Source organism: Nicotiana attenuata, chromosome 7 (genome assembly GCF_001879085.1).
Source record: "Nicotiana attenuata strain UT chromosome 7, NIATTr2, whole genome shotgun sequence".
NCBI classification, from domain to species: domain Eukaryota; kingdom Viridiplantae; phylum Streptophyta; class Magnoliopsida; order Solanales; family Solanaceae; genus Nicotiana; species Nicotiana attenuata.
In genome coordinates, this window is record NC_031995.1 from 795,592 (window position 1) to 810,011 (window position 14,420).

The window sequence follows — 14,420 nt, forward strand, 5'->3', positions numbered from 1 at the left end:
TTGACTTGTTCATTTCTGTTTCTTTAACTTCTTTTTCAAAGATCTGATTTGCTATAACTTTTGCTCTTCCTTTTTTCCCCTTTCCAGCAAAGCTACAAATGTCTTGTTTTCTCTGGGAAAAGTGGCTACATATGCATTGAATTTGACTGGTTTCTTCTATTGTCAAGTAACACCAGCCTTAAGATCTGAGGGATGTCTGAAATGGCCCATATTTGAGTAAGTTTCTCATCCCATTTGACAAATCTGCAAGCACTTGTAAGACATAATTTCTATACAAATAACCTGCTTTTATCATTTTATGTGGTAGCACATTTATACAATTGAGTTGATTATTTACATCATGTCCAATTGGCCATTCACATTCCTTATCGTCAGCAAAGTTTAATCTTTCTTATGGTGTTTCATTCTCAATGATGTTTTACCTTATCCCTCTTCTTGCATATTTACTTCTTTTTGGTAGTTATTAGCATATTTACTTCTTTTTGGTAGTTATTCCTCTATGCAGCTGTCAGAAAACCCATCGCTTTTGTATTATTATTTGTCATGGTCTTGAATCTTTAGGATTTTGTTTCCTCTTTGGCGTAGTGTGCATTAATTATCCTCCTTCGGTTGATCCCCTTTTTTAATCCATTCTTAGAGGCTTTTGTAAATTTTATGGATGAATGAATGTAAATCTTTGCCAAATTGCATCAAAGGGGTGGTAATGACCGTCGTTACTTGAACTTCATGTGTTTGAAGTTTGGATCAGTTATTGGTAGCGTACATCCTAACACACTCTAAGAAATTACCCCAGGAGAAAACCAATATACTCGGAATTGCTAAAGCACAGTAGTTTATGCTGTGCCGGTCATCTCAGTTGTTTAGCTGGGTATAATTGTCTTAAGACGGCAATGGGCTGAAACTTTTGGGACATCTCATTTTTGGCATTTGACATATTGGTTTTGTCATATTTGAAGTGTAAGTGATCAGCCCATGGCTGCTGCAATCTAGACAGGCAAAGGTTCACTAGCCATATGATTGTGCTGCAAAAGGGAAAACTTGTGCTGATTTGATGTTGAATTTATGGAGGAATGCTGCAAAAAGATTTAGGTTTTAGTCCCCATTATTGTCGGATGGCATGATGGAGGGATAGGCTTATACTTAAAGGAATTACTTTGATATACATGAATAATTAGTTAGTTTTAAAATTAACTATTAAGTTGATATAAGAACGAAACATATTGATATTTTATTTCTTTTTAAAACCTATTTTGTTTTTGTAACATATAAATAGATTTCTTTTTAAAATCTATAGTATTTATTCATCATCATTTAAGATTCAATATATATTGTTTCCTTGGGATCAGATTTTATCCTATGAGATGGGACAAAGGGACAGATGTTTTATACATAAGTAGGTCCTAGTGTGGTTGAAAAGCCGAGTCGAATGCGAAGGGCGTAGGGGAAGACTCTTTAGACTATTAGTTGCTGGTTTTAACTTGCTTTCCAACATTTCCTAATGGAGCCCTCGTCATCTATCCTTGTGCATTGATTCTTGTTCCCAATAGGGGATGGGAATACATCTATTCCTAAATGATGAATACTCAACGTCCGGTACGACTCTTTTCATAATATTACAATTGCACTCGCTTCTCTGCAGCCTCTTTCAATTGGCAATAATACAACCGTCTGGATCATTTGCTTCCTTATATAAATCCTTGCTGTATATTTTCTTGATGCCATCTGTTATCTTTCAAGTCATTGGGTTCACGACAAGAGTCAAAAAGCTCTTCCATATTCAGTGATGCAGCATAGAATTTCTGCACTTCTGTGTTTCCCAAAGATGATACGAAAAAATATTCTTGTTCTATGTTGATGTGAGCTACCATCTAAAGTAGGTCAATAAAAAATGGATAAAGTTGAATTGCATATACATTAGGTTTTCTGTTGTATGCTTGAGCCACTTAGAATTGTTTTTAAAAATAGTTGCAATGATGTGGCACAGGAATGCTGCTGCTAGTAATATGGTTCCTTTGAAACATTTTGACCCTGATGTTGAGAAACAATATAATAATGACGTCGGTGATTCAGATACGCTAGAGGGAAAAGGTTAAAAGTTGGTAGTAGTNCCAAAGGGGGGTGCTAAGGACAAATTGCATAGATTGTCTGGATCGTACTAATGTGGCACAATATGCATATGGATTGGCTGCTTTGGGTCATCAACTCCATGTTTTAGGAGTTACAAATTCAACAAAGATAGACCTTGATGATCCTTTGGCAGAAGAATTAATGGGGTTCTATGAGAGGATGGGTGATACACTTGCTCATCAATATGGTGGCTCTGCAGCTCACAACAAGGTAAAGCTAGTGCTTAGCATTTTCCTTTCTTTTTGCGCATTTTTATGAATCAATAATTTCATTTAGAAAATATAGGTGTCAAAAATGTGTATAAGTTGCTAAAATGACACAACCGGAGTCATTCACAGTCGTCCATTAAGTTGTCCAACTATCAATTAATATGGTTCTTTCCTTACACCAAAATACAGATGAAATAAGAGAACTTTTATGGTTTTCTTCATCATTCTTGCTATTATGAAACAATCTTCCATTTCTCTAATTTTCTTTTTGCAAATTATTAGGTTGGCTAGACTGTGATGAAAAACATTTGCGTTAATGATTAATGAGGTAGATAATCTATAAATCTTTCAGTTATCTTCTTTGAAATTTGAATTGTGCTGGTGTCTGATTATGTTGTCACCACACTACAATCCTGACTCTACTGCCATGGTAGATAATAATAGCATAGAAGTTTTTTTTTTTTTTTTAAAATAAATAAAATGAAAAATATCACAGAAGTTATTGTTACTAGATGCTTCCATAATGTCGATTCAGGGGGTGCATGGGTGGGGATTTCATGTGATTTGTACATTGCCATTCTGTTTCTTCTTTTGTTTTGTTTTTCATCTCATTTGCAAATTGAGAAAGGAAAGAACCTTTTGACTTGTAAGTAGAACCAGTGACCTAATAGATCTTTTTTATGTAAATAGAAGATACGATGCAGCAATCAGAAAATGAAACTTAAGAAGAGAGAATGGTAGGGACCCAAAATTTAGTCATTCTTGCCTCATTTTTATTAGCTATTATATGCCTCCTTGATATTAATGGAGACAAAGCCCAGGGCATTCTACACGTGTAGGTTTTATCTTTTCTCACCCAATGTTAATAGTTTAAGCTTGGGTTGGTTGACAACGTTGGAATGTGTCATGTAGATATTTTCAGCGAAGAGGGGCCAGTGGAAAGCTGCTATTCAATCGCAGGAGTTCTTTAGAACTCTTCAGAGATATTACAGCAATGCCTACATGGATACAGAAAAACAAAATGCTATTAATGTGTAAGCGCATTTTCTTTCTTTTCTTATGTGTCAATGCAGTCTGAGTGAGTGGTCTAGTTTGTTCAAATCCTTTAAGTTCAGCTTCTCTTCTTTCAATATTCTGTTTGCCCACTTGCTCGAAATTTCAGATAATATGAAAAATGGCTGTGGTCTGCAACTTGACATTTTGATGACATTTTATGAGCAGGTTTTTGGGACACTTTCAGCCCCAAGAGGGTGGACGTGATATATGGGAACTGGACTCCGATCAGCATTACTTTGTGGGTAGGAATGGCGAAAGCTATGCTGGTGACAATGGAAGGTATAATGGTCAAAGCTGTGGTGTCATGCCTTTAACTTTCTTGTGTTTCATAGATTGGATATTTACCATCCAGATTAGGATGAGACAAATATTGTGAAAGTTACTAATGGTCTATTTCATTCCAAAGACTTCGATATTCCGTTGCATTTTCAAGGCTTAATTAATTTACGCTGAGATAATGTGTTACAAAAGAGATGGCAGAAATGCTAGTTTGGCTTGATCTTTTCCTGTAATTGCTGTTTTAAAGTATGCACGGTTAACTGTATATTCTTACGGTGATAAACAGGTCGCTCTTCCAAAGATCATTCTCAGATGGAAATATTCTGCATGAAAGTCAATTTCCCATTTCAACTCGCAGTATTGGAAAGGGTCTCTCTAAGTCTAACCTGTCTAATCAGTCCAAAGAAGGGAGCAAAGTGCTCTCTGAATCAACACCAGAAATATCAACTTGTGGAAGTGATTTGACATATTCAAGGTACATCATATTTGATTGAAGGAAGTGTATTCAGTGATGCATCTTTATAATTCTGTGCAATTATGGATCCATAGCTTGTTTTGCAATGTATTATCTAGTGACTTGCTAATTTGGACTACTCTTAACATCATTGTGCAATTAGGATTTGTTAGTTGTGTCTCTACTTTTTCCTTTTTTTGCTCTTATTTTATACGTGGAACTCAATTTTGACCTGAAAATCGTGTCATGTGGTTCTGAGATGGGTTCTCACTTAACCCCATTGTCTTCTCCCCAACAACAACTACACTTCAGTCTCAAACAAGTTAAGCGTCGCCTATGTGAGTCCTCACTTCTCCATTTAAGCTCAACTCATGTCATTATCATACCAAATAATATAAAAGCGAAAAAAAGATATATATATATATATATATATATATATATATATATATATATATATATATATATATATATATATATATATATATATATATTAGAAGTTCTCTAACAAGAATAAAATCTAATAGATATCGCTTGTATGTGAAAAATAAGTTATGTCTTCAACGCGCCTCATCACGTGCAAACTTGATTCTTTTTTATGGTCCAAGCATGTAAAAATTCTTTTTTGATAATGAGTGACGGTGAGACTTGAACCCACTACCTCTACCTGCTCTGATACCATGTTGAGTGTGTGATCATCTCATCTAAAAGCTTGAGCTTTTAAATGAGATGGTCACGCACTTCAACACTTTTGGTGTTGGAACAGAACTAATAAAACAGAAAAGGGCCAAAATTACCCTTTAACTATTCGAAATAGATCGCTTTTACCCTCCATTAAATTTTTGTACTAATTAAGTCCTCGCTGTCTAAATTTTGGACCACTTCTATCCTTATGTTTTAACGGTTGAATCTTAAACCCTAATCCTTGTCTAATTAGATTAATTAGCATAGTTGAAGGGTATTTTGACCCTTTTTCAGAAATTTTAGTACTCTTTTCTTGTTCTCTTTTCTCTTTCTCTCCCCCTTCCCCACTTCAGTGAGATTCTTGCTCCAATACATAGTAGCAATATTGCGGCAAAATCGTCAAACAAAAAGTAAAAGAAAAGTGTCGATTTGCATCTGTTGGGGGGAGATTGAAACCACATTGTGCTAAGTATCGATTTAGCCACTATTTGAGGGGTTTTGTTCGAAGTGGGAGTTCAGCGAATTTGAAATTGGAGCTTGAATTATTGAGTGCTGATTCGTGAACTTAAGCCGAGATCTGGACTGATATCTTTTTAAATTTCATTCAGAATCCAGTTTCATTCTTTCGTGAACTTAAGTCGAATTTGAAATTGGAGCTTGAAACCTAATTGCTAAACACTGTTTTAGAGTTGGCGCGAACAACTCTGAAAAAAAAAATTTGAAAATCCATTTTGAGCTAACATATTCGGATGTGGGTTCTTTTTAAACCGAAAATGTTTGAAGGTGAAATACAATGATGTGTAATTAGATTCATAGTTATACGCTGATTTGGAGTTTGGGTGTAACAAAAGTGATGAAAATAGAAAACTCACTTTGAGATTTAAAATTCTGGTGCTGAAAACTTACAAGATTGAGGTTGTTTGTTGTTGAAAATTATCAGTGTTACTCATTGGTACTTAAACATGAAGATTGAACTGATTTTGGAGCAGCTTGTGGAAGAATTTTTAAACCACCGTGGATGGGTTTTAAGAGCTTGAAGAAACCAAATGGGGTGTTATTTGAATTTATTTGCTGAGATTGACGCGGGGGGGGGGGGTAGGGGGGGGGTAAGGGGGGTAAAAACTAAATAAACTTAAAACGTTAAAATGAAATTTTAAAGGAGGAAGTATTAAAATTTCGGAAAAGGGTCAAAATTACCCTTCAACGGCTAATTCATCTGATTAGACAAGGTTAAGATTCAGCCTTGGACAACGAGGACTGAATTGGCACCAAAATTTAACGGAGGATAAAAGTGGTCTATTTCAAATAGTTTAAGGATATTTTTGACCCTTTTTCGTTAATACAATGATGCCACTTATAAAAAATTTAGAGTCCTGGGGGAGGGGGAGAAAAGGGAAAATAATAAAACTTTAAAATGAATTTTAAAAGAGGAGGATTAAAATTTCGGAAAAGGGTCAAAATTACCCTTCAACGGCTAATTCATCTGATTAGACAAGGTTAAGATTCAGCCTTGGACAACGAGGACTGAATTGGCACCAAAATTTAACGGAGGATAAAAGTGGTCTATTTCAAATAGTTTAAGGATATTTTTGACCCTTTTTCGTTAATACAATGATGTCACTTATAAAAAATTTAGAGTCCTGGGGTTATCAAGGGATCCTGTCCCAACCCTTATTCGATTACCCTATTGCGTTTCTTTTGATTCCAAGCCCATACGAAGCCATGCTAGTCTTTGGTAAGTCAGATGAAAACTAGTTGAAACGTGCCCCACTACCTTACCAATGTTTGAGTTCCTTCAACTTTCATTCTCGATTTACCAAGTAGACAAGGAAGCGCGTGATGATTCCTTTTCCTGAAAAGGTTCCAGCAAGGTGAAACCTTAGTAGTGTAAATTTTCAGTTTGCCAATGCTACAGTGCCACAGTAACAGCTTAGCTGACATTTGACGCATGCACTGTAGTGAAAGTTTGGAATGACAAGCTGGAAGTTGAGGTCTGATTGAAGTGTAAAGTGTAGGTAAGCCATAAGAAACCACAATCTGCAATAGTTGTGTGTTGTCTTGCCATTATTTCTGTGGTTAGTTGATCTATGGTCTATGGATTTTGTTTCTCACTGCATGCACAAGTGAGTGTGACTTCTGAGAATTCAAATGAATTTAGATTTAGCATGAAAATCTAGTTTAAGTTTCTGTTATCCTAGAAAGTAAAAACTTCCATATACATCGTTTTCTTTCTCGCCTTCTGCTCTGCTTATTTATCTTTCTTTATGCAGGTATGCTCAAACAGTTCCTGCAAGGGAACTTTTTGTAGAAATGCAAAGAGATCGATCCCTGGAACACCAAAATGCAGATGCATATGACTGCTCCAACTTTGTTGACTTAGATTGGTTGTCTTCTTCTGGGAATTCCTGTGAGGAAGAGTTATTGGACAGGTAATTGATTGACTTAAATTTCAGGTTTTTGGATAATAAGGTGAGGCTGGACATTACATCTGGGATATTTGCTTTCTTATGACATGTTTTGTTGAGGTTTAAATTCTCTCAAGTTCAGTTGGCTTTAGAGTCTTAGAGGAACTAAGTCACTGCTTGTGCCATCTTTTAATCTGATTCCGTTAATGAAACGATGTTTATTTCTGCATTTTTCAAACATAAAACTTATATCTCCCATCAACCCAGTTAGCTGAGAGCCTGAGAAACTTTGCACTTGGGTCATTCCAAAATGTTCACTACTCTTCTATGCAACTCTTGATTTTGTGAATCCAAATTATCTATTTTCTGATATTTCTAATGTTTTAGTATGCTTTCCTTTTCACTTAGGTCATTCCAAAATGTTCACTACTTTTAAGACTAAAGTGTTGTGCAGTGAAATTAATTTTTTGTGAAATAGGAGATTGGATTGCTTTCAAGTTCTTAAACCTGCTATCAGTTTTAGTACCCTTTAGAATTCACTGGCTTTCCACTATGCCTTTAATTTTCTTGGGTTGTATAATTTACCACTGGTCATGCTCTATCAGTTGGATATGTTATGGGCAGTATTCCTGTTGCCAATCTGTATTCTTTTTTGGGTTCAAAAGGTTTGCTTCAAATGAATATTCTGGTGATATCTGTTTATGATAAGGTGGTTTTTAATCTTGATGGTTCAAAAAAGTTGAGGATTGACAGTTGACACTTTTTCTTTTTCCCTGTGTTCTAAAATTTCTCATAACGGTGTTGTCAAGTTGCTGTTCCATAATCGTGAACTGCAGGAAGAGTAATTGTTGACTTCTTCCATCTTGAACCGATTGCACATATGATGTATATGTTAGTTTACTTGAAGAAACGATGTCATTGATGCCTTCAATGGATGTAGGTCTTTGTTCACAAACTCGCCAATAGGTGGACTATCATCAGAGAATGTTGTCAGTGACATAGTAGGGGAAACAACAACTCCATTCTCCAGTGAAGGTGGATGTAGCACGAATGTTGGTATTTCAGTTACTTCACAAGTAAGGCTTCTACACTTCTTTTTTTTGCCGAACCAGTCCAGTGATGTTCTTGAGTGCTACTTCATATCACCAAAAAAGGATTGCATGAGGAGGTGCTTATAAAAGCCTTGCCTCCTAGGTGATGTATTGATCGCGTGCTAGCGTGCATAGTGTTAGTTGACCACAAATCCAGATCAAGTGGATGCTTCAAGTGGAACTTTCCTTTTAGGGGTGTGATGGGTGTCACTCCGACATATAATGGAATTATGTTATTGGTTTCAGATTGATGATAACTGTCAATGTAATTAGTAATATGGTGGTTGCAATTAAATTGAGTACTATACTTTTTTTCACCTTACTTCCCTGCTTTGGACAAAAAAGAATCAGTTTATTAAGTTATTTTTCGAACTGCAAATCTTGGATTTCAATAGTTAGGTTCTACTATATAAAGGGGTCATAGGTTGAAAGTGAAATGTTTTTTTTTTGGGGGGTGGGGGGGTGGGGTGGGGTTGGGGGTGATCATTGATAACTGGGCAGCTACTAACGGAAAAGTTGTTGAAGAATGTGTTGCTTAGTGGAGAAACAACTATTTCTAGTATGTCATTGAAATAACTCCCTGAAGGATTAAAATAAATGTTTCCTTGATCCTCCCTGTACATGTCCAGCACTCTATTGGTGCTATTTTCATTTTAAAAAAAAAAGAAGAAAAGAACAAGGTTATCTGAACAATTTTAGCAACTTTCCTCAAATGTGCTGGTTCATTACAGTCACCCTTGACATACGATTGTAGTCGCTTCTGATTTGAAGCCATGTTTTGACCGACTCAGTCTTTGTTTTCGGTAAAGTTTACAAGACACCTTATTAACAATTAATTAATGCTATATTAGTATGTCTAAGTTGCTGGGCAGTCTTATCTACTTTCTCTTTGCTTGATATTCAACTATAGAATTCATTATCTGCAGGGAACCGAAAATGCTGGAGCAGAGGCATATGGTGATGCCCAAAGCTTTGTAGTTGTCGAGGAACTTTCAGATAGCTTTGTACGTTGGGTAAACTATGGAGAGACACTGTGTCATTGATGCCTCCGAACATTGTAATTCATGCCTTCCTGCGAGTCGTGTTAGTAAACGTGCCGACACCTTCAACTCATTCTAGCACTGGCATGCCTCATGTTTGGAGAAGTGTTGCGTGGGCAGTATAGGAGGAAACACACCACATCTGTTGTATCAGCATTCTTTTTACAATATTTCCTGACTAAGCAACCATCTAGGCTTGCATTTATTTGATTGTTGAGATCATCGGTCTAGTTGGATACCACTAGTACATAGCCAACAGTTATAAAATTCTTTCTGGAACTCTTTTCACGGAATGTAGGTTCCATTGTTGTAAATAGAGAGGTTTGACTTGCTAAAGCTCCATTCGACAATTGTAGACCAATTTTTCAGTGCAAACACATACTTCCATATATTGGAAGTGACATCTAATCGTGAAATAAGCTCTTGAAGAAACAAAATTGCTACTTGTATCGTCCATATGGATTTCTAGCAGCAGCCTGGTCATCTTAAAGTTGTTAACTGTTTGTTTGATTCTTTTCCTGGCAAATCAGAGTTATTTTCTTGCTCTGGGCATGAGTTATGTCCTGATACATGTATTTTGATCTGTCAATTTTATGTTTTTTTCCCCCTTCTTTAAGTTGACAGTTAAGAGCAAAACTTGAAAACATATTGAAATGAATCTTCGGCAAATTTTTGAATTCAAATCGTCTAATGGTGATATATTCCTATACTGTGATCCCAATAGTTGGGATTAGCAATCATCAGTTTAACTAGGTAAAGATACATTTCTTTTTTGTATTGATTTTTTTGGAGTCTTCTCTTAAATCACAATCAATATGGAAGCTAAAGACAATCAATATTGATGCACTCACTCGCATCTAACACTGGTAATACACAAATGAATGATAAACCATTACACCAACGCCCATTCTAACAACAGTACTCAAAATCAAACTCCAGCACAAAATCAGCCAAAGCTATTGGATGGACCAATCTCCCCTGCTCTTATGTCTACTTTAGCAACGAAGAAAGTGCAGAACGAAGATACAAAGAAACATGGCGACCATATAGTTATAGAAGTGACATTGAAGCATAACCAGAAGTATAAATTTACACTAGCAGCCAGAGAAATTCAATGTGTAGAGAAAGTAAAAGTAAAAGCTTGTAGATCTTTGAAAGCTACTTCTACACAATTAGTCCAAGCATGAATACACTACCACATCATGGAATTTGCATACATTGACTAGGACCTGCAACATCCATCATCAAATTTGTGGGGCAAGAAACTCATAATGCAATAAACACTGCATTTTCGAAAGATGAATTTTCCTGTGTCGGTAACTGATTCTGCAACAAATCATTGGCTAAACGGTGGAGGAACACATTGCCCCCGTCACATGAGATGAAGGTTATGAGAGTTCCACAGCAAGTTGTAATCTCAAGAAGACTCAGTAATATATGCATGCACTATGTTGCGCGGACTCTCCAAAATGTTGCTGCACCCGTGTCGGATCCTCTAAAAATGCACTAGTTTTTGGAGGATCCATCACGCACCCGACGACATTTTCGGAGAGTTCGAGCAACATAATGCATGCAAAATTAAGTTTTTTTATCTAATTAAACATGCGTAATACGTTGTTAGAACTGCCAATGCCTGAGATTGCTACCAAGAAGAGATCTCTGGCCTTTACTACACCGGGTAAGAAGTTGAGAAGAAATCTCTCATTATTATAACTGACGCTGGGGTAACCTCCCTTGAAAGGAAAATGCAATAAACAATACATGACAGGTAGTTAGAAGAAAATAATACTCAAAATTTGTCCAACGCAGGTGAGAGATAACACTCACTTATTCTTCAAAAAAAGGAATTCCATGCCTACCACATAAACGAGAAATTAAATGTTTTCTTTGTAACACATGATGAAATGATATCATAAAATTATCAAGTATAACCACTTGGACAGAGGTTTAAATATTTCAGGATAGACAATTGAATCATCAAAAGAGTGAAAAGAAAACCTATTAGAACAACTGAACAAGACCATGTGCTTTTACCAGCCACCTCCACCTCTTCTATCTTGCAACTCTGCTTGCCTCTCCTCTTTCAGTTTCTCCGCAATTTTAAGAATATCTCGGTTATAGAAACGATCGTGCACAAACTTTCTTTCTTCAGCTTGTATCTCCTTAATAGCACTTGGATATGGATTAGGAGGTGGTTTCTTCCCTTGAAGTCGTGCAATCTGCTTCAGTCGAGAATATGCTTTCTTTTTTGCTTTTCTCTCTGCTCTATACTCCATCTATAACAACAAAGCCACACAGTTTTTAAACGAGAGATCCTAGAAGAAGATTGAGCCTCAACGAATTTGAATATAGAAAGACGAAATACGTACATCAGCAACAGCCATTGCTTCCTCTTCACTGACCCCCTGCTCCTTTAAATCGAGCACTCGCCCCCCGAATATACGGGCTGGAGGAGGATCAAATCCGGAAATCCTGTTAGAAGTATTAAGAAAATAAAGCCTCAATTGTGCAAAAAGGTAAATTCAACATGCCAACTTCTCCTATAGGAAAATAACGAATAACATAAAATACTGATTCTATCCTCGAGTGGACAACATAAGATGTGCTGAGACCATACATGATCTTTTACTTTTACTTCTTGATATAGTACTTTTCATATTATGTAACTAGTAGCACCTTTCCCTACTTCTTCCCTTGATGGGCAGCATATTGCATGATAAACTATCAAGATTAAAGCCTACACATTCAAGTTGAGACCCTAAACTAAAGGATCAACAGTATAACACGGCATACACCTCAAGGGTAATATTATCTGAGCACATTATAATGCTACTATCTGATGGTTGTAGGAGTCCAAAAATACATACTCAGAGCCATGAATAGGTTAGAAGCCATACTTAATAGCATCCTCGTGTTTAGATTCTGGATGCTTCTGGAAGAACTTCTTGATATAGACATCCTCTGGTAGACTGATGGGTTTCAGTTTCTTTTCGGCACGAGGGAATGTTGCCGGTGGAGCCCTGGTTTCAAACAAAAGACAAGCAACAACCAGCATTACGAGCACAATTTCATACTTCAAGGCAAAATGGATAAATCTATAGCAAAATTACGCCTAAGAATCCTACGAGCATTTTAACACTTATATTAGAAGCCTGTTGCTCATCAAAGTCCAGGTAATGGAAGAAAGATAGCATTCTGGCACGACAACTCGAGAGGTCACTTACCTTTGAAGGAGCAATTCCCTGAAGTTTTTCAATTAGCCAGAACAAGGAGGCAAAGTTGCACTGGTACTTTTCAGACACAGGATGGAACATAACTTTGAGAAGGAATGTCAATGACTGGGTTCTTTTATTTTTACAGGGATACCAGGGCTGCATACCGAGAAGGATAAGTTATTCTGGAAGCATCAAAGTGAAGGAAACTTCCCTTGCTAAATCCTGTTACAAGGCCCTAACACTAACAAATACACAATTGAGGCAGTGGCAATGGAAAAGATTTGGAAAACAAATGCTCCCTACAAGATCAAATGTGTTTCATGGTAGGCGTCCCAGGAGGTTAGCAAAGGAAAGGATACAACATGCGCTAACTTACGTGAAAAGGAAACTGAAGGAAATAACCACATATTCCTTCACTGTGAAGTGACTGAAGAATTATGGAACACGTTCCTGAATATATTGGGTGTGAAATGGTCAATGCCAAAATCAACATAGTTTCCTCAAAAGCTGGTATAAACCTGATTTGAGCAAACAACACAAAAGAAGATACAGGTAACAATTGCGGCTTGTATTTGGTGGAACCATACGAAATGTTAGGAGTTTTGATAGCAAAGCAGAGTCAATCAGTAGGGATACAATACAAATTCCTAGCTAACAGTGTTGTCTTTCTGGTGCAAGAATGACTATATTGAGGATGCTGGATTTCATTAGCAAGCTTCAGAATTAGGAAAGTAATGTAATTACTTTTGTTTGTAACACTGCAGCACCTACTTATAATGCTGTTATTTAATAAAATTATCTTTTACTGATAAAAAAAATATGTATAACAAAAACGAAAGGAAAAATAAAAAGAGGGAGAGTAGGAACGTACTGTTCCATAGCCTTGAGCCAGACAGGCTCGGCCTTGGCGAAGCCTTTGACAAGCTTTCTCGTTCTACTTAGCAAATCACCTTTCATGAACGACATCCTTCTCCTGATCCAAACTGATCTCAATTAATTTCATGAAATTAACACTGAAATTTCCGTAAAAATGGAAATAATTTGATTTTTCACAAACAAAAAAAAAAAGAGAACGTGAAAGAAGCCAAGGTTCTCACCTTTCAATAGTGGAAAATGAGGACTTTGATATGGCGGCCGGCGGAGGAGAGAACGGCGGATACGGAGATGGGTTTGGGGGTTTTCAGTTCAGGAGCTAGGAGAGGAGAAGATGCCACTGGATTTGGGCCCAATCCTTGAATACATTTGCACTCTGGCCCATAGCAGAAAGCCTCCAGCCCAGATATTATTGGTAAAAATTGGGGCGATTTGCAGCCGTATCCTATTTTTATGCCACCTTTTAACCTATACCCTGTTTTAAAAAACTATTGATTTCGTAACCAACTAACAAAAAATCCGTAATAATATGACCATTATACCCCTTCCAAAACATATAAAGGTCTGTCTCTCCTCCGTATTCCCAGATTCAAATTCCAGATCTCCTCCGTATCTCCTCCATCAGTCCGTCTCTCCGGAGATCGCGTCTCGCATTCAAATTCCATATTCAAATTCCAAATTCAAATTCAAATTCAAATACAAATACATTGTAAGTATTCAAATTCATCTCCAGAATTCAAAAATAGTTTTTGAATTATATGTTTTCTGATTGATTGATTGAATTATATGCTGAATTTGCAATTCTAAATCTATTTGACGATGAATTCTAACATTCTAAGCTGAAGTTATTTAGTTAACGAGCTGGCAAATAACACATCGAAGAAGAAATTATATTAAAACATTATATGATTGTTTTAAAACTTTGGCATAGTTGCTGAAGTTTTTTTGTTAATAATTAAAAGCTAAAGTTTTCCTCGTACACTGGGTAAA

The 14,420-nt window shown here is 36.5% G+C and overlaps 1 protein-coding gene and 1 pseudogene across 3 annotated transcripts in view; one reads left to right on the plus strand and one right to left on the minus strand.

Moving 5' to 3' along the window:
* Positions 1–9,852, plus strand: part of LOC109228478 — a 29,752-nt pseudogene extending 19,900 nt beyond the window's left edge. Inside the window, exons 9-16 of the transcript XR_002068386.1 lie at positions 88–216; positions 1,985–2,337; positions 3,249–3,370; positions 3,558–3,671; positions 3,958–4,146; positions 7,077–7,235; positions 8,152–8,287; positions 9,229–9,852. The product of XR_002068386.1 is annotated as a phosphoinositide phosphatase SAC2-like (transcript). The remainder of the gene's footprint in view (positions 1–87; positions 217–1,984; positions 2,338–3,248; positions 3,371–3,557; positions 3,672–3,957; positions 4,147–7,076; positions 7,236–8,151; positions 8,288–9,228) is intronic.
* Positions 11,129–13,815, minus strand: LOC109228479. 2 transcript variants are annotated; one of them, XM_019393576.1, is made up of 5 exons: positions 13,655–13,815; positions 13,429–13,540; positions 12,240–12,362; positions 11,712–11,814; positions 11,129–11,618 (listed from the first exon to the last, which is right to left on the minus strand). In XM_019393576.1, the coding sequence occupies exons 2-5, from the start codon at positions 13,521–13,523 to the stop codon at positions 11,373–11,375; spliced, it is 567 nt and encodes a 188-aa protein (XP_019249121.1). In that variant the 5' UTR covers positions 13,524–13,540; positions 13,655–13,815; the 3' UTR covers positions 11,129–11,372. The 2 variants fall into 2 exon arrangements, with proteins under 2 accessions (XP_019249121.1, XP_019249120.1); XM_019393575.1 differs by having other exon boundaries at positions 13,429–13,530; positions 13,655–13,814.

What these genes read in the sequence shown, in the direction of transcription:
- LOC109228479 (XM_019393576.1), bottom strand. Translation starts at nt 13,523, where the DNA reads ATGTCGTTCATGAAAGGTGATTTGCTAAGTAGAACGAGAAAGCTTGTC. An exon ending in AAACACGAGGATGCTATTAA is followed by an intron (nt 11,815 to 12,239) that starts GTATGGCTTCTA and finishes TACTTCTAACAG; the next exon opens with GATTTCCGGATTTGATCCTC. An exon ending in AAGCAATGGCTGTTGCTGAT is followed by an intron (nt 11,619 to 11,711) that starts GTACGTATTTCG and finishes TTGTTGTTATAG; the next exon opens with ATGGAGTATAGAGCAGAGAG.